Source organism: Betta splendens, chromosome 7 (assembly GCF_900634795.4).
Source record: "Betta splendens chromosome 7, fBetSpl5.4, whole genome shotgun sequence".
Lineage (NCBI taxonomy): Eukaryota > Metazoa > Chordata > Actinopteri > Anabantiformes > Osphronemidae > Betta > Betta splendens.
The window spans coordinates 973,947-991,768 of NC_040887.2; the positions used below are offsets into that span (position 1 = coordinate 973,947).

At 44.7% G+C, this 17,822-nt stretch overlaps 3 protein-coding genes across 4 annotated transcripts; 2 read left to right on the forward strand and 1 right to left on the reverse strand.

Moving 5' to 3' along the window:
• Nucleotides 1-245: 245 nt before the first annotated feature.
• On the forward strand, nucleotides 246-2,420 carry LOC114858328 (aerolysin-like protein). The gene is given in 3 exon segments (XM_029155477.3): nucleotides 246-399; nucleotides 934-1,179; nucleotides 1,182-2,420. Coding segments are annotated over 2 exon segments (939 nt in total). The 5' UTR covers nucleotides 246-399; nucleotides 934-956; the 3' UTR covers nucleotides 1,898-2,420.
• Nucleotides 2,421-3,387: 967 nt separating this feature from the next.
• gpr37l1b (G protein-coupled receptor 37 like 1b) lies at nucleotides 3,388-8,047 on the forward strand. The gene is made up of 4 exons (XM_029155411.3): nucleotides 3,388-4,566; nucleotides 5,438-5,746; nucleotides 5,910-6,281; nucleotides 6,602-8,047. Exons 1-4 carry the CDS (start codon nucleotides 3,889-3,891, stop codon nucleotides 6,770-6,772), a joined length of 1,530 nt encoding a protein of 509 aa, XP_029011244.1. The 5' UTR covers nucleotides 3,388-3,888; the 3' UTR covers nucleotides 6,773-8,047.
• Nucleotides 8,048-10,557: 2,510 nt separating this feature from the next.
• LOC114858347 (ADP-ribosylation factor-like protein 8A) lies at nucleotides 10,558-17,740 on the reverse strand. Of its 2 annotated transcripts, none has more exons than XM_029155502.3 (7): nucleotides 17,334-17,740; nucleotides 16,211-16,291; nucleotides 15,769-15,842; nucleotides 15,203-15,296; nucleotides 15,048-15,115; nucleotides 14,422-14,584; nucleotides 10,558-13,740 (listed from the first exon to the last, which is right to left on the reverse strand). In XM_029155502.3, exons 1-6 carry the CDS (start codon nucleotides 17,454-17,456, stop codon nucleotides 14,440-14,442), a joined length of 585 nt encoding a protein of 194 aa, XP_029011335.1. In that variant the 5' UTR covers nucleotides 17,457-17,740; the 3' UTR covers nucleotides 10,558-13,740; nucleotides 14,422-14,439. The 2 variants fall into 2 exon arrangements, with proteins under 2 accessions (XP_029011335.1, XP_029011336.1); XM_029155503.2 differs by having other exon boundaries at nucleotides 11,967-13,740; nucleotides 14,514-14,584; nucleotides 17,334-17,738.
• Between the last annotated feature and the right edge of the window lie 82 nt (nucleotides 17,741-17,822).

Sequence of the window (17,822 nt, forward strand, 5' to 3'; positions counted from 1 at the left end):
TAATATAAATTAATATTATATGTAGCCCTTGGTAGGCATACGAAAGACACACTTACACAGATAAGCATAATTTTGGATCATAACACATTATTCTAGATCAAGGGTGTCAATAAAGGTTAGTCTTGTTTCTACATTACTCATGCAGACACTTACATTTTTACAGGTTCTATTTGTTCAATGCTACATGCAACAAAGACTGTATTCTTTTTTGTAGGGTGATTGTTGAAACTTTAGGTGACGAAATACTTGACACACCAAAACCCCTGAAAGAAGATTGTTGTGGGAGGGGCGTTTAGGTTTAAGGTTGAACTGGGCTGTATTTAAGAGAGACCAGAGTACCGGAGAATCATTGGAAGCCACGTTTCCTGCTAGAAATCTCAACCTACTCGCAGCTTTCCTGTAAGTATTACAATAATATTCAACTTTTTGTTTGTAAGGATCTTTTTAGGAATATGTTTGGCCCAGGTCTTTCCAGGCACCTGTATTTAATTAAATGTATGTAATGTACTTAATTTGTGAAAAAAATATAAAGGATTGACTTAAGAAGCAAACAACGTGTACCTTTTTGTAAAGGTTACGTTAACACTTGTATTTTTAACTATACCTTGCATATACAGTAGGTATTTTTGTAAGGTTTTGGCTGAAGTTTGAAAAAATAAAAACCTGGAAATCTGACATACTGTAACCCAACTGAACGAACTTTTCAAATTGATATTTATCTTTGGTGTAGTCCACATATATTAATTAAATATCCTTTATAGAAACACGTTTTCACTGGGATTTCTTGGGTTTTCCACTTTAACATTTTGTAAAGTCTTAAACAAACTATAAAGTGACTTGAGGTGATTCTAGTGGTGAATAGGGGCTAAAAAATAAACTGAATATAACGGAACTTTGAATTCTTTTTTACTTTTGTTTCTTTTTCTATTGCAGATTAAGTTTGCATCAAGAGAAACATGTCATACCTGACACCACTGCACATCATTGGAGGCCAAGGAGGCAATTACTTTAACTTCACTGGTGAAAGCACTGGAGCCACGCTGAAAAAGATATGGGTGTGGGTTGGAGGGTGGCAGGTGAAGGCCATCAAGATCTGGCTGACTGATGGTCAGTGTCAGCAGTTTGGAAATTCTGATGGAAAATTCTATGAATTTCAGTTTGAGGATGGAGAACAAATTTCATCCTCTCACTGTGGGGCAATGGCGCTGGAACCCGTCTAGGTGCCATCAAATTCAAGACCACTCGCTCACGAGAATTCTTTCCATACATGACCGACTGGGGCCTGAAAACAGAATACCCCATAGATGTGGGCTCTGGGATCTGTTTAGGAGTTGCAGGGAGGGCAGGTGCTGACATTGACTGTTTAGGGTTCGTGTTCATTAACACTGTCAAATCTACTGTGCTGACCAACGTTAACTATCCCACCCTTCATCAAGTCATCCCACACATTGCTACAGAAGAAATCAAATCTCTCACTTACACCAACAAGTCTGAAGTCACTCAGTCGTACACAGTTGAAACGTCTAAAACCATAACAAAAAAATCCTCCTGGTCTGTGTCTAACAAACTGGAAGCCACCCTAAGTATAGAGGTGTCAGCAGGAATTCCAGAGATTGCTGAGGTTTCTACCGGGTTTAGCTTCACAGTGGGAGTAGAAAGTAGCTATGGCTTAGAGAATACAGAAGAAAAGAAGGAGACCTTCACGTTTCCAGTTCAAGTCCCTCCAAAGAAAACAGTGGTTGTTGACGTCACCATTGGCAGAGCCACAGTGGATCTCCCCTACACTGGCACAGTGGAGATCACCTGCTACAATGAAAGCGTTCTCAGGTTTAACACCAAAGGAACCTACAAGGGCGTCACTTACACCGACGCTAAAACAACTGTGACTGAAAAATGAATCCTTCAACAGCTGCCACAGACGTGACCCTGTTGATCAGGAGGTGATGGGATGTCATAATGTCATGACTCAGGCTGTTTTCATAATTTGTAATTTCAGTTAACACCAACTGCTAAATGCTTTCATTCTCAAACATTTAAATGTTGTCTTTTGAAATGTAAAATCTTTGGATGAAATTTCATTAACTTGAACATTTTATTAATGAATTGATAAATCTTCTTTCTTTTCTTTGGGGTGTTTGCTTGAATGTTTTAATCACATCCCATATTTGCATTTTATGGTGGTTGATCCTAATTCTTTGCTGGTTTATTACACTTAGTGTGATTTTGCCTTTTTATTTTAACAATCTTACTTTGTTGTATTGCTGAAATGGATATCAAGCCAAAGATCACCCACGCGAATGATTATTAATTGTACCTGCTGTACCTCGGTATTACATGTATGTGTGGTCAAGGTTCCAATGACTGGTACTGTACACAATACTGATGTTATAGAAACACAATAAATGACAGACTTAATACAACTGAATGAAAAGTGGTTTATTAAAGGATAAAACAACTTTTAGATTGATTAATATTAATTATTTATTATTAAATGTAGCCCTGGTAGGCATACAGTATGAAAGACACACTTACACAGATAAGCATAGTTTTGGCCCGTAACACATTACTCTAAATCTAGGGTGTCACAGTCAAATAGCACAGAGGGACAAAAAAACTAATTTACCACAAGCCGAGGGCCGAACTGGTTCAACATTTATTAAAACATATTAAAATGATTGCACGTAACCCATTGAACCAAAGTTAACACTGTGCATATTATTTAACAGTCAAACAAATAAAACAATATTATAATATATTCTCATGGCTCTGTCAGTAATATCTACTGAAAAGATTTTCACCAGGCAAATGGGCAAAATGTAAATGTCCCTCAAGAATGCACAAATTAAAAACCGTGCATTATTAACTTAAGTAGAAACAAATGCAAAAATTGAACTGAATTACTGAGAATATCTATGTTACTGCTTTGTCATGCTCACTTGTGTGAGGCTGAGCCTGATACTTGGTGGTGTCCCATCTTTTTGTTCCTCAGTGTTTGGAGTCAGGCTCTGTGCTCAGGAAATCCTCAGGATCGAGTGAAGGTGTTCATCAGTGCTTGTTCAGCCTGCAATGGTAGCAATTAAAAGTTCCCACTGGTGTTTTAACTGGCGAGTCCTTGTCAGTTATATCCTCAAAGAGAAACTGTTGCCGAGTTCTGGACCCGTGGTTGCTGGTGGCCGTATTATTTAAACTTAGATATTTTGTGTTGTAGTGTTCAAAATGTGCTGAACTGTCATTTTTATCTCTAGTAGTTTCCAGTGTAACCACCAGGTGGCAGCAGAGAAGAGAGTGTGTGAGAAAGTGAGATCCAAAAAGCAAATGAATGATTGTGCAGACATGTGTGAAGAGTGTGTGTGTGTGTGTGTGGCGACAAAGGCTCCATCCAGCCATACTGCAGTAGGCTGCTTGTTCCCAGGGACCCTCTGAGCTCCAGGACATCCAGTCTCTCTGCTGCCTTCAGCCCAGACGCAGCTGCCACAACACAGACCGCCGCCTCCATCCTTCAAAGATGCACCACAGCTGTTAGGATTCCTAATGGAAAGAAGAATTGGAAATCTGGAATAAAGGGAAGAGAATAAGAGAAGAAGAGAAGCTCCTAATTCTGGCTGGACTCTTGTGTTTGGAAACTTTTTAATACTTTTAATACTAGGTCAGATATTCTAAACATTTCCTTGAATTCCCAATTTATTCTGGGGGAGTCTTTCCTTGGATTTAAATGAACATCTAATTCTGATGTTTAGGAACTTTGGCAGCACTGAGCTGTGTTGTTCCTGAGTACATTTGGGACATACAGCTGGTATTGTAGTGGGGCACCGGGCCTAATTTTGTTCACGGCTGCTTTAGAACCTTTCTAATCTGAGAAAGGTCCTTTACATCTTTGTCTTCACCATCATGGCTCCTTCTGTCAGTTTGTGGCTGTTTCTGTGTCTGCAGCTGCTGTTTACAAGTGCAGACATCATTGGTCAACCCGATGGAGAGCATGATACCATGGGTCAAAGGTCCTCCCACACCAAACTGGCACCTGTTTGGACCACCCTGAACCAGAGCCTCCCCCTCACTGAGATGCTGGATCTAGATGTGGACCAGCACCGCCGCCGGGCTAGAGGAGCTGATGAGGAGGAGCAACAGTCCACTTTCAGCCAGTCCTATGAGAACGACTCTGTGACGACGCCCCAGGCCACTGAGCTCAACAACCTGACAAAGGTAGCAGCAGGGGCTGGTGGCGGTGCTGAGAATCGTGATCCCCATGGAAACGCCTCCAACCCTGACCGCGGCACCTCAGAATTCTTTAACCCCTTTTACCCGCTGACTGAGAGCTCGTATGCAGCCTACGCCGTCCTGTTCCTGGCGGGTCTGGTGCTGGCGGTGGGTGTGGTGGGAAACATGGCGGTGATGTGCATCGTCTGGAACAACTACTACATGAGGTCCGCTTGGAACTACTTGTTGGCCACTATGGCATTCTGGGACTTCTTGGTCCTGGTGCTCTGCCTTCCAGTGGTGGTCCTCAACCAGCTTTCCCACAGGAGGATCCTGGGTGACATCACCTGCCGCATAGTGCCTTATATGGAGGTGGGTGGGGCTTAAAGTGGGTCCATCCTCTGAGGAGCATGAAGGCATCAAGTAAATGTAGATGTATAATTTATATATATATATATATAGATGTTCTATATAATATAATATAATATAATATAATATAATATAATATAATATAATATAATATAATATAATATAATATAATATAATATAATATAATATAATATAATATAATATAATATAATATAATATAATATTATATTATAGGCTGATTGCTTGGGCTTCCAGCTCAGGTCCCAGGTTTACAGGTTTTCTAATGGGGCTGGGAAGTGTGAACCTGCTGCCTGCTCAGAGCTGTGTGTGAGTGTTTGGTTGTCAGCTCTGTGTGCAGCCTGGAGACAGGCGCAGCGCTGCGGTCGTTACAGTTGCTGTCAGTCACGACCAGATTTCAGCTGGAACGTGCTGCTGCTCCTTTCATTGTTTGACAGAAACACATTTGGGGTGAAAATAGTTTGATATGATTTGTAATCAGCTGAGAACAACATAAACCCTCATTTGTGTACAGTTGAACTGAGGTTACCATAATCAGATCTAGAAAGGATCGAGCTTCTAATTCAAACGGAAGCGTGAGCTGGAGGCAGAAACGATGAACGGGTCATGTTTACAGGACAAGTGAGTGGTGTGTGTTAACATCACAGGCTCTTAGCATCTGTGTCTTCTTACCGCTAGAGGCCTAAACTAGAGGCTTATCCAGGAATAGTTTCTGTTTGATCCAGTGGCTCATGCTTCAGACGACCGTCGCACGTCCTCCTCGTTCGTGTCCGAGCCTCATCAGCTCCAGTCACAGCTACTGTACGTACAGTGTGGTGCTTTAGCTCAGGTCTGAATGTGGATGTGGCCTCCGCAGGTCGTGTCTCTGGGCGTCACCTCCTTCACCTTGTGCGCTCTGGGCATCGACCGGTTCCACGCCGCCACCTCCTCGTCGCAGCCCAAGGCCCGGCAGGTGGAGCGCTGCCGCTCGGTGCTGCTGAAGCTGCTGCTGGTGTGGCTCGCGTCGCTGCTGCTGTCCAGCCCTGAAATCTTCCTGTGGCAGCTGAGCCGGTCGGTGAACCCGTCCACGGGCCGGCTGGTGGACTCCTGCACCATCACCTCCTCCTCTCCTCTGTCCCTCTACCTGCCCGACTCCCTCCACTCTCTGCTGCTCAGGTATCACCAGGTGAGAGCACGCACATTGGCTCATAGGCTCATTATTTGGACGCCTCATCAAGCTGCTACTTCTGCCTCCTTACTCCTTAATGTGTGACCATAGTCCAGATACATGAGGCAGGTGACAATAAAGTGACTCCAACAACAGATAAAGATGATCCCTCTCCTCTCAGGGTCGCATGTGGTGGTGCTTTGGCTGCTATTTCTGCCTCCCCATCCTCTTCACCGTCCTCTGCCAGATGGCCACGCGCAACGTCAACAGTGACTCCAGCTCTGCCCAGAAGCAGCGTAGCCATGACGACCACTCCTCCAGTCAGAAGCGGCAGCAGCATCAGGCGGTGGAGCGGCAGCTCAACGGCACGCTGTTAGCGTTAGCGGTGGTGTACGGCGTGTGCGCGCTGCCCGAACACGTCTGCAACATCACGCTGGCCTACACACACGTCGCCATCGCTGACGACACAGCCTCCATGTTGGCGCTGCTGCATCACTTCCTGCTGTTCTTCAAGTCATCGGTTACACCAGTGTTGCTGCTGTGCCTCTGTAAGGTAAGGTAGGAGCGACATGCGTCGGCCTCTGTGGACTTCAGGCTTTTTGTGGAACCAGAGCTCCAAAGGTTTTATTTAGTTTTAACATGATCTGAATTGCAGTTCGGCCTATACACAATCAAAGTATTCAAAGAATACTGAGACTAATAATAGCGAGAGAAGCCAAGCGGATTCAGCCGTAACTAAAAGAAGAAATGTGCTAAGTTAAGTTATTGTGGTTCGCTCACCTAAAGCCTGAAGTGGTTGTTAGGACTTTCATACAGTATACGGTTGTGAGGTATTGGTCTGCAGCCTGTGACGTGTGTATCGTCCTGTCCTAGGCTCTGGGTCAGGCCTTCATGGACTGCTGCTGCTGCTGCTGTCAGGAGTGTCAGCCAAAGGCTCAAGGCTCACCCAGCTCCACCCAGGCCAAAATGAAGGCAGCCAATGAGACCTCCATCTTTTTCGACAAGGCTAAGGACACATCGGCCATATTGTCTATCTCCAGCTAGAGCTCTGGGTCCTACTTTATCCCTAATCATCATTTCTCCTCCATAATCGATCTTGCCCATTGATTTACTTTGCTTTTCATTAACTCGTCATTTTCGTTTCTTCTTCCTCCAACTGAACCTATTTCCTATTTTCTCCGACTATTCCTCCAGAACACACACCAAGATAGATCCTTCACTCGTCTGCTGTTTGTATTTGATTCATGAATGGACTTGTTATTTCCCAGATATCCCCTGTGTGAAGGAAGCGTTTAATCTGTAGTTTAACCTGTGTCAGGACTCTCCTGAACACGGATGCTGTGACATGAGCAAAGGTTTGCTGCTGCTATCGGAGGCTGATACAGGTGCATTCAGCCTGACACATCTATGGTTGTGTCAGTATGTCAGAACTTCAGGCCTATAGTGATTAGATATTTCTAGAGATCAAGGGAGGAAACCTTAAAGGACTTTAACCTCAGTACTGAGGTGTGTGTTTGTACAGGACATTTAGTTGTCTAGAGGTTACGTATTAATATGTCTTCCCTAGAACCTAATGCTAGACATTTGACTAACCTCTGCATGAACGCGAGCAGGATGTCTTTGCGTTTGTAATGTGAAGCCACTGTTTAAAATGTCAGAGCCAACTGTGCCTTAGAGCGTCCCAGCCCTCAGCCCCAGACTGCTCGTCCAGTCCCACATAGAAAATAGGCCGACTAACTAAGCGCTCGTTCCAACCGCTGCTCGGTCCGAGGCACGGTAGACGTAGATGGTTTCCCATCAGCCAAACAGCAAGAGGCTACGAAACGTTCTGCCGCGGTCATTTTCACTCTGCTGAAATAAAGAAGCTGCTGAAACCTGTCAATGTGGAGCGGCTCACGCATTCTAAAGCCTAAGTCTGATACAACATAGCACCTGGCAGCAGCTGAGACCCATGTCACGTTCACACCAGCCAACAACAGGCGGGCGGTGCGAGTCTATTCACCCTCAGAAACAAGCACACAACTGGCAGCGCTTGCGTTTTCTTTCATTTTCATATCAACTTCTAATAAAATAATGTTTAAAAAGAATAATGAAAGTTAAACTGAGAGTTTCTCCAATTAAACCAACAGCTGGACAAAACCCCTAAGTTTCATATTTAGACAGATGATTGTACTGATTCCAAACCACTGTTGACCTACATTCTGTACTGTCCCTGAATGCCTCACTAACACCATTGCAGTGCCTCAGTAGCTGTGTAAATGTCTGGACATCCCATTGAGTCACATTGAGTTAAATCAATAAATCACAAACAACAAATGATTTGATCTAAGACAGAAAAAATCGAATATATGTTCAGCAAAGATTTAATGAAACTCATGGCTTCCTCATATGTTAGAGAAGTGAAGAGGGTTTGTCCCCAGCGGGGCTGCTCCTCTGCATATCAATGGCCTCACTACTGTCCTGTCACCATGGGATACCAGCCCAAGTTCACGTGTGGGAAAGAACACGCTACTGCACGCACACACACGCACGCACACACGCACACACACACACACACACACACACACACACACACACACACACACACACGTACGCGCACGCACGGACGCACACATGCACACACACACACCACACACACACACACACCACACACACACACACACACACGCACGTACGCGCACGCACACACACACGCACACACACACACACACACACACACACACACACACACACACACACACACACACACACACACACACACACACACACACACACACACACACACACACACACACACACACACACACAGCTCTGCTAGTATAGAAACCCAAATGCAGTGAGTTGTTCCTCCCAGCTTTGTCTGGTTCCCTCTGACAACCCATCGAGGGGATTTACAAATTTAAACGCAGACTGGGAAATGATGCTTGTTTAGTTCTTATAGGAAAAGATTTTATGAAGGAGATGTATAGACAACATTGTGTCTCATCCACAAGATCCAGTTTTCTTCTCTGCCTCATTTTGACATAATAAGTTCCTTAGATTCCAGTCAAACACATGAAGCTATGGAATCTTAAATGAGGAGTGAGTGACATCATCAGCACTGGGGCACGAAACAAAGCCATCCACTCAAATATGCAGAAAGTTACAGATCGTGTTAAGATTAGCTCTAATAAAAATTCATTTGCAGGTTGAAAATGGTGTAAAATCTAAATTAGTGACATATGAGCCACAAACTAACGTAGAATAATAATGAGCTTATCTAACATTTATCAGCAGGCCGACACTTTAGGGCTGATTGTAGCAAACAATGATGACAAGACGAAGAGAGAGGGGAGAGGTTGATGCTGAGTTGGGGAACAGAGGTTGAGGAGGTTGTGATGTTGTTCTCATTAGTAGTGATGAGAGCTCGCCCCTCGGATACAGACTAGTGAACAGACCGCCTCTGTTCACTAATGAAGCCACACACACACAGACTGGACGGGAACCAGCTGCAGTTACACAACCACGGGGAGGTCACAGGTCGGAGCCCCACAAAGCTCAAGGCTCAGCCTGATCCACTGCTCCGCTGCCGTCCTGCCTGGAGCATCATCTTCAACAGTGAGTCAGCACAGCCCAAACACCTGATGAGGAAGCGGCTGCTGCACGTTGGTCTCAGTAGTGAAGCTCTTGCTCACTGATGTGAAGTATCGGCCGTCTCATCAGCAGCATGAGGCCAGAGAAGGAAGAGACCCAAGTTTTTGTAAGTTTGAATGCGAGCTCAATGGACACAAACTAATCTGACCTGAATGTCTCTCTCTCTCTCTCTCTCTCTCTCTCTCTCTCTCTCTCTCTCTCTCTCTCTATCTATCTATCTCTCTCTCACAAACACAGAAAACCAGGAGCACAATGTTGGTTTTGTTCTGTGGGAAAACTGATGAGGGTCGGACGGAGGAAGGGGGGTGCGGTTGTCATGACAATGAGCATGGGGTCCCGATGGAGAGCTGGGTTGAAGCTCACACACACGATGGTGGGACCACCTTGTGCCGCAGACAGGAAACACTGAGCCCTGCTCCTTTGTCGATCGCTATAAAAGTAGCTCCACACAGTGAAAAAAGGTTCAGCCACTTGTTGACAAGTAGCACAGAGTGGAAAAAACAAAGGAGGGTCTGAGGGATGGACAGACGGAGGGATGGGAACACAACAGAGCTCCAGGCTTTTACCAGGGAGATCACGTCGCAGCCAAGTGACCAGACGAGCAGCTTTTCCTGCTGCTTTTGTTCTTCTGCTTTTGAGGCGCTGAGAAAGTCCAGATCCACATTCTTTCTGCTCTAAACTCAATAAAGCAGCCGAGTGACCTGAGAGCTGAACGAGGCTCAGGCCTGTCAACAGCTGTAGGCACCTGTACAACACACCAGTCATAAACTGGACCCGACCCGGACCAGAACCTAAAGACCAGAACCTAAAAGACTCCAACTGAATCACTGAGCAGCTGAACTGCTAAAGTGACAAATTGGGTCTGACCCTAGACCTGACACAACAGAACGCACAGCTGAGCCTGGACCGGACCATGGCCCAGCTTCCCAGACACCACGACGGGACGGGCTCCAGCTCCGGATGAGAGAGCGACAGGTTCTGCTGTTTGTGCTGCCACCTGCTGGTGGCACCAGTTGAACTGTCTGTCATCAGGCAGGTGAGTCTACTGTGCCATTAACCGGGCTCCATTTTTATTCTATACTTTTTATGTAATATAAACATCATATTCTTTATTAGGAAACGTTTGTGCTGCACATCTTGTCTTGTTCCATCAATCTCTGGGGTCTGGACCCGTCTCATCAATCATCGTACATCACTGTAGTTTCTCCGTAGTTTAATTTAATTAGTATCATACACAGGCATGTTTCTATTAAAACACATTAAAGCAACAGAATCAAAGCATAATGTACAAACAGGTTCAGAGTGACAGGCTGGTGTCACCGTGCTCATCCTGCACGTTCAAAGGTGGACGTGCACTTCAATCCAGCGTCAGTCAGTGGAAGACCAGCAACAGGACGGGGAAAGGTCCACACACTCCATCTACGCTGTGGTACCATGGAAGGTCCAGGTATCGGCTGCATGAAGCCAAAAACCAAAGCAGCCGCTCAGAGAACAGCTTGTGACCTCTGTTCTTCGCTCTGTTCACTGTGACTTGAGCTCTGGCTGAATTTTGAAACATTTTGTTGCTGATCAAACTGCTGTTAGTGACGTTTTAAAGTCGATAAACAGTCCAGGTTTGTAGGTTATTAAAAAGATCAAACTCTTATTACAATGACCATATTCCAGTTTAGTGATGTCATGTCTAAAGGTTCATACTCAGATCACACAATCCCTGCCCTCAGTATGTGACCCGAACGGCCCAGAGCCGACCAGAACCGAGCTGCAGGAGGACTTCATGGTTCACACACGGGACTCTGATTGGATACAAACCTGTGAGCGTGGTCAACTAGTCACAGTGGCTGACGAACCAACACGTCGATCCTCGGGGACTGTACTGAGTGAGCTGAGCTGTTTTGGGTCGTCGTGGTTCAGATCGACACCCGACTGCCGATACCTCTGTGCTGCATGTTATCAAATGAAGAAGAGCTCTGGTAGCTGATGTGATTGAAATTCCCTCAACAATCTGATAATACTGCGCATGATAAAGTTCTGTTTATTTTTCTGAACAAGAACCTGTTTCCTGGAGCAGCTGCTCTGCGCGAAACAGCCAGTAAGGTCTTCCAGTTAGTGAGCAGCTCATCTACGTGGTTCTGGGCTGGAACCTCCGAGCTCTGACACCGTCTGCAGCTTTCCACTGTTTCCACAGGACTGAAGACTTTGCTGAAACTTTGACCCGAATTCTGACATTAACATGTTAAACCCAATCTGCCTTTTCTGGAGGATCAGCATTTTAACACTAAACATGGCCACAGACTAACATTGTGGATACGGACAGAGACAACACACACTGTATGCGTCCTGTCTAAATCCTGCTTCCCACAATATCACAAAATTTCCAATCGTTTGTGTGCTGAGCAACAGGCAACTTGAATTGTCTGATGGTCTTTAGTTGCAACTCAGTGGAAAACTGACGGTCGATCCTCATCTACGCTGCTGAGAGCTCAACTTTGTTACAATAATGGAAAACCTTTCAACCTTTAGTTTGTTCTACAGTCTAAATGGCTGTTGTCAGAACCAGGACAAGTCCAAATTTAACCCAAAAGAAAACAAATAAATAGACGTAGTGTGACAATAAAGTGAGAATTTAATGCTAATGGTTATTGCACAGAGACAGTGGACGCCTCATCGTATGTTCCCGATAATTTAAATTTGACTGAAATCATGTGTGATTTTGCTTTTAGGACCTGTTCTGGTTTGAACTATGGCCTTACAGTATTTCAGCAGAATCATCATGAAAATAGCTACAGCCAGTTTAAGGTTTCAATTTTGTCAAATGAACAGTTTCTGTCAATCTAGCATTTTAATACAGAGGGGGAATTTTACATTTGTGCTGCCACTGATCATAAACTCTGAATGATTTGGCATCTAGAGACATTTGAGCCATATCAGAACTGAGTCGCGCTTGACAGGATGTCTTTGTCTGATTTGATGTTATGAATCATGAAGCTGTGTCACGACCAACTTAAAATGACAAAGGTCTCATTAAAACCAAGATATGCAGCTGGTACGTGGGAGCGTCTATGAATCGTATTTACGCCGATCCGCTCTCTCTGACTTGATTACATGTTGATGATGTGACACTTCTGGCACATGAGCTGACCTCGGCACAAAACACTGAACTCTGGCTAAACATCCAGAGAACCTACAAAATAAAACAATCATAAAAATAAAAATATATAACAAGTAAGAAATAAAAAGCTTATTACACACATATAAACAGAAACGTCTTCAGTTTAAGTACCACTTCATTAAATGCCAACAGACCAGGTTATGTCACAATAAGATTATTAACATTACTCTCATTAATATCTTACAAAACCAAACAAACAGTGCAATAAAAAGGTCTTCAATCCCTCGCTTGAGCCAGGGCGAGGGACGGGAATAGGCGGCGATGAAAGGTTAACACCCAAAAAGAAGAAAAGGAAACAAGCTGTTTACAACAGACATGGAGACGCTCATGTGACGATGGATGAAGGCTGTGAGGAGACGGAGGAAGGGGGAACGTAAAACGAGGGCAAATACGTGATGGTGAGGAGGGAGCACCGAGCCACACAGCAGCCTCTGCTGACCAGCGACCCACTCTGGGGAAAGACCACAGGGAACCTTACCGATTCTGACGGAGGCCGTTGTGTGGAGCGCTTCAGATGCACTGATACCACTTTTCTTTGCCTGTTTCATTTGAAAGCTGCAGACACGCATACAGTGTTTAGTTAGTAGTGTAGAGCTTACTGCCATATGACTGAACTCATCTGTGCCACTACTGACACAAACTGCTGCATGTGATCACAGTATCCATCGAGAGACAGCACCAACATGGCTCCACATCACACTGTGAAGAGGATGTAGACCAACATAGACTCAGATACAGTGGAACACTGGATTTTACATTTCTGCTGGCAGTTCCTTTCTGGATCAGATTCCAATAAATTAGTGAGAACTTTGAGCTAATTTGTGGACATAATGCTGCTGCTGCTGCTGGGTGAGTGACAGGCTTCTGTTCAGTCATGAGACACAATGAACTGATGAAAGCTGAACTTATTTGTCTGCATAAAAAAACATGCAAAAGAAGATGATGTTCTGCTTTGGTTTCAAACCAGTTCCCTTCACGTCTCACAGCTCAGTACAATACTCAGAGGAATCAGTGCATCCTGGGGGGGAGGCTGAGGGTCACTGGAGTCAGGTCTCAATTTGAGGATAGGGTGAGATGAGTGGACAGGATAACTGGGCTGGGGGGGGTTCTGAGGGTTTGGTCAGAGACAGGTTAACTGGACATGGCCTGCTCTGTTTTCAGGAACTCCTCTTAGTCCTGGAGTGTTGGATCAACCACTGGAGAGTGATGTCTGCAGAGAGAAAGGTGAGTGAGTGAGAAAGAGCGACAGAGTGAATGGATGAGGTTCACAGACACAGAGTTTTAATTATTATTAATTGCAGGCTGCTCATGTTAATTAGCCTGATTGGCCACTTCTAGGTAACAACCCTGGTGACCATGTTCACATACGCTCAGCCGAGCTGGCACAGACACACGTCAATTGAACACAGCCTATGAACACATTTTTAAACAATCACACACTAAAGAGCTACAGAAGTTCTGTCCCCTGTAAATAATAAATTAGGGGAGTCCTGCATTAATTGATCGCCTTCCTGCTCTTGACTAGGCTTGAACTCATTACAGTTTTGAGTTTTGCTTCGGTTGTTGAAAACAGACGCTTTCTCGAGCGACTGCAGGACGTGTGTGTGGTCAGTAAACTCAGAATGAAGCTAATCATCACTTTGTTACAGATTGGCCACTGCCCAATTTTTACTTGTAGTCATGGGTGACTGCAGACTGTCCCTGTTAAATAAATGATGACTAAAGTCCAGAAAAGCACCTGGTTAAAATGAGTGTGTGTGGTTTATGGTACAGACAAACAAGGCTGTTGTCTGGAACCACGAAACGGGAACACAGCAGTGAGACTGAACTCCAAACCATAGACACTCGGCAAACTGTTAGACAAGAACGTTAAACTCTATTAATCACTGACCTGATATCTAGAAGTGTTTCATTCTTTACTGATCAGATCATAGGAGAATAACTTTGTTGTTGAATAAAACCTCTCACTCAGGTGTGTCATACCAATGTTGTCTTTCTCTTTGCAGGAGATGGAGTAGCAGCAGATCTCTCTGTCCTGAATTGCTGACAGGTTCCTGATTTAGACACAAAATGAGCACATGAAAACAAATGGATGCATTCAACCAGCTGATGTCATGTTACTGCTGTACTGTCTATAGTGTGACGTTTCAAATGATGGCAAACAATCGTAATGTTCATAAGTGATGAGCAAGAAGCTCTGAACGCAGCATCTCTGAAGCTGATGTGCTACTCGCTGTGCACCAGTCTGAAATCACACTTCAGTGCCAACATAGCTAGTGTTTCCTGATTGCATATGCATTTCAGAACACATAAGCATTGAGCTGCAGAAGCCAACTACAAAAAGTGCTGTCAGAAGCTGAAACATTCAAGGTCAAAAATGAAACAGTTTTTGCAGAAGCTTAGTCTCATACATTTTAAGTTGACGCTCTTTTAGTTGGGGAACAGTCAAACACATCAATTCTACTGACACTCACTCAACCTTTAAGAACCAAGAGCCCGTGTGCTGGGTGGACTTACATCCTCTCTATGAGCTCCTTCTCATCCAGAGCTCCAGGTAGGTCCCGCTTATTGCCCAGAACCAAAACCTGAAGACAAACAGATTAAAAACGCTTTTAGTAGTAATGCTACCTGTCACATCATTTCAGAAGAGTCTGCTGCAGCAGTGCTCTTACAGGAATTCCTTGCAGCTGCGGTTTATCTAGCAGATTGTGGAGCTCGTTCTTGGAGGCTTCAATCTTTTCTGGGTCTGCGGCGTCCACCATGTAACTGGAACAGAAAACACTTAGTTCATGTGTGTACGTTCACTTGAAGTTTAATCCACAACATTTCAATGTTTTTTTAGCTGTCCAAATGTTCACGGCTGCCTCAGCTGGGCATTTACTCTGTAATGATGCTGAGTCCTGCTAAAACTCAAAAAGAGGCAACAAAAGACTGTCACAGCCCCTCAGTATCCCTTTTACTCCATCCCACGTGCACGCTACCAACTTTGATGCTCACTGTTACATAAATCTGACCCATTTGTTACTCTGAGTTAATATGACACAGGTCGTGAGGATAATTCAACACTGCTGAATAATCCTCGTGTCCCCCCAGCAAAACAAATGTTTGAAAATGTGAAAGTTAGGCCAAACCACAGACTAGGACTTCAGAGCGAAACGGTTCATTTCAGTGGCTACAGACACAAACATCCATAGACACAGTTTATGTGACGGGGGCAGCAGCAGAGATCAGGTCTTACACTATAGCACTGACTCCTCGACAGTAGCGCTCCCACATGCTCCTGAAGCGAGGCTGACCGCCGATATCCCACAGCTACACACATAAAACACAGAATAAAACTTTAGAGCATGTATACAGAAAATCCATTAAGAATAACTGACAGAAAATATTGAAGGAATCAAAACTGAGGCCACAGAACAGTGACGGCACATGAAGACCCTGCTACAACCAATACCTACTGTTTGGTTGGCATTTGCCCAAAACGTCTTGATATGTAACTGTTCCCTCAGATTGTTGTTGTTCAGTGGTTTACATGCTTTAGTGTTTCTACCTTTGGGTTTAATGTGCGTTATGAAATCAGAACCTCACACTTTGTTGATAAACACTTTAAATAAATATGTCTTGTTTATTCTGAGAATAATGACAAGCAAAGAGAAATAACGGGGAAGTGAACTACCAACCTTGATGGTGACGTTGCCTTTAGTTATCTTCCTCATGTTGAAGCCAACTGTAGGAATCATGTCTTCACTGAACTGTCCAGACTGAAACACACACACTCTCAAATATATTACAATACTGCACAAAACTTGTGTCACATAAACAGAGGACAAACTGTCAAGTGCAGGACACTTGCGTGCGCGTGCGCGTGCGCTCTCTCTCTCTCTCTCTCTCTCTCAAACCCAATGTTAAAAGCAGTGTGCTTTTCCCACATTCTCACACACACAGAGGAGATGCTGCCATGTGTCAAAGAGTCTGTGCATTCTCACAGTCCCATGACTGAACATCAAAGTTGGTGGAGAAGCCTAAACAGGAGAGCTTCGCAGTCTGCAACACAACCTGACATATTCAGACTTGTTGCAGGTGCGTGAATCAAAAAAAGTAAGACACAAACTGAACTTATTAGGTTGCAGGTTGCAGTGATTTTATTAATGAAAAGCTAATCATCAGTTGCTGCCCACTGCCCTCAAACATCCCTAATACTTGAAAACGTTTGTCACGCTCTAGAAAGGAAAACCTGGCACCAAACGTTACACATACATGTCTTTCGGTAAAGTCCCACATTGTCAGGTCACCCCAGAGTTTAAAGGTAAAGCTGACGTCACAGCACTTTTCTGCTGGTGGAGCACGAGAGCCGCTTGGGTGTGACCACGGCGGGAGGATCCGTCTTAAAGGTGGGGTGGGGTGGGGTGAGGTGGGGGTCTACCCTGACACCGGACCACAAACCCTACCTGCGGTGCTGACAACAGCACCGGGCTGCGAGTCCAGCCCCTAATGGCTCTTCTGTTACATTTACAGTATAATAGAAACATCCGCTGGTGCAGATGTGCTGGTTTTAGCGACCCTGAGCTACTGCGGGGGGTTAACAACAAAAAGCTTCACGCTCAGAAACGCTCGGGTTTTAACCAGCTAACTGTACATACTGCGGCTCATAATAAAAATCACGCCGACTCTCTCGCCTTCCAGCTAGGTGGAACCGACGGCTAGCTGACCTCACCACCGCAGGGTAACAATAGATGTAGCCAGATGCTAATTGACAGCTGACATTAGCACATCTGTGAGTGGCTACATTCGCCTCAAACGTACCGCTATCACGTTGACAAAGGTCGTTTTCCCGGAGTATTGCAGTCCCACCAGAGTGAGCTCCATCTCCTCCTTCCAGAAGAGCGCCTTGAACCAGTCCAGCAGTTTGTTGATCAGCGCTATCATTTTTGTCGTTTGATGCTAATGCTAGTTACGGCTAGGTGGCTATGCTAGCAAGCTAGGGGGCTAACACAGCGACAGCCTTTTTGTAGACGCTGACAGCCGCGGCTACAAGCAGTAGTGGCAACGGAAAGACGAGCGACACCGACTGACTTTATACGACCGGTAATGAACACTTAGGTCGGCGTTTTCAGGCTCTAATATCGGCAGTGTGTTTTCAGCTTCCTCTAGTGTTTACCAGCTACGCCTTCTACCACCAGCGCCGTCAAGACGGAAATGACAGCTCGCATCCTTTCAAAACAAACTTCAAATATAATGCAATTGCTTTATAAAGAAAACCTCAAATATTAAGTAGCTGCTATATATACATAT

Coding starts and splice junctions, on each gene's coding strand:
- gpr37l1b (XM_029155411.3), top strand. CDS start 3,889: ATGGCTCCTTCTGTCAGTTTGTGGCTGTTTCTGTGTCTGCAGCTGCTG. Junction 4,567..5,437: donor GCATAGTGCCTTATATGGAG/GTGGGTGGGGCT, acceptor TGGCCTCCGCAG/GTCGTGTCTCTGGGCGTCAC. Junction 5,747..5,909: donor TGCTGCTCAGGTATCACCAG/GTGAGAGCACGC, acceptor CTCTCCTCTCAG/GGTCGCATGTGGTGGTGCTT.
- LOC114858347 (XM_029155502.3), bottom strand. CDS start 17,456: ATGATAGCGCTGATCAACAAACTGCTGGACTGGTTCAAGGCGCTCTTC. Junction 15,843..16,210: donor AAGGCAACGTCACCATCAAG/GTTGGTAGTTCA, acceptor TTATGTGTGTAG/CTGTGGGATATCGGCGGTCA. Junction 14,585..15,047: donor AAGGAGCTCATAGAGAGGAT/GTAAGTCCACCC, acceptor TGTCTAAATCAG/GAACCTGTCAGCAATTCAGG.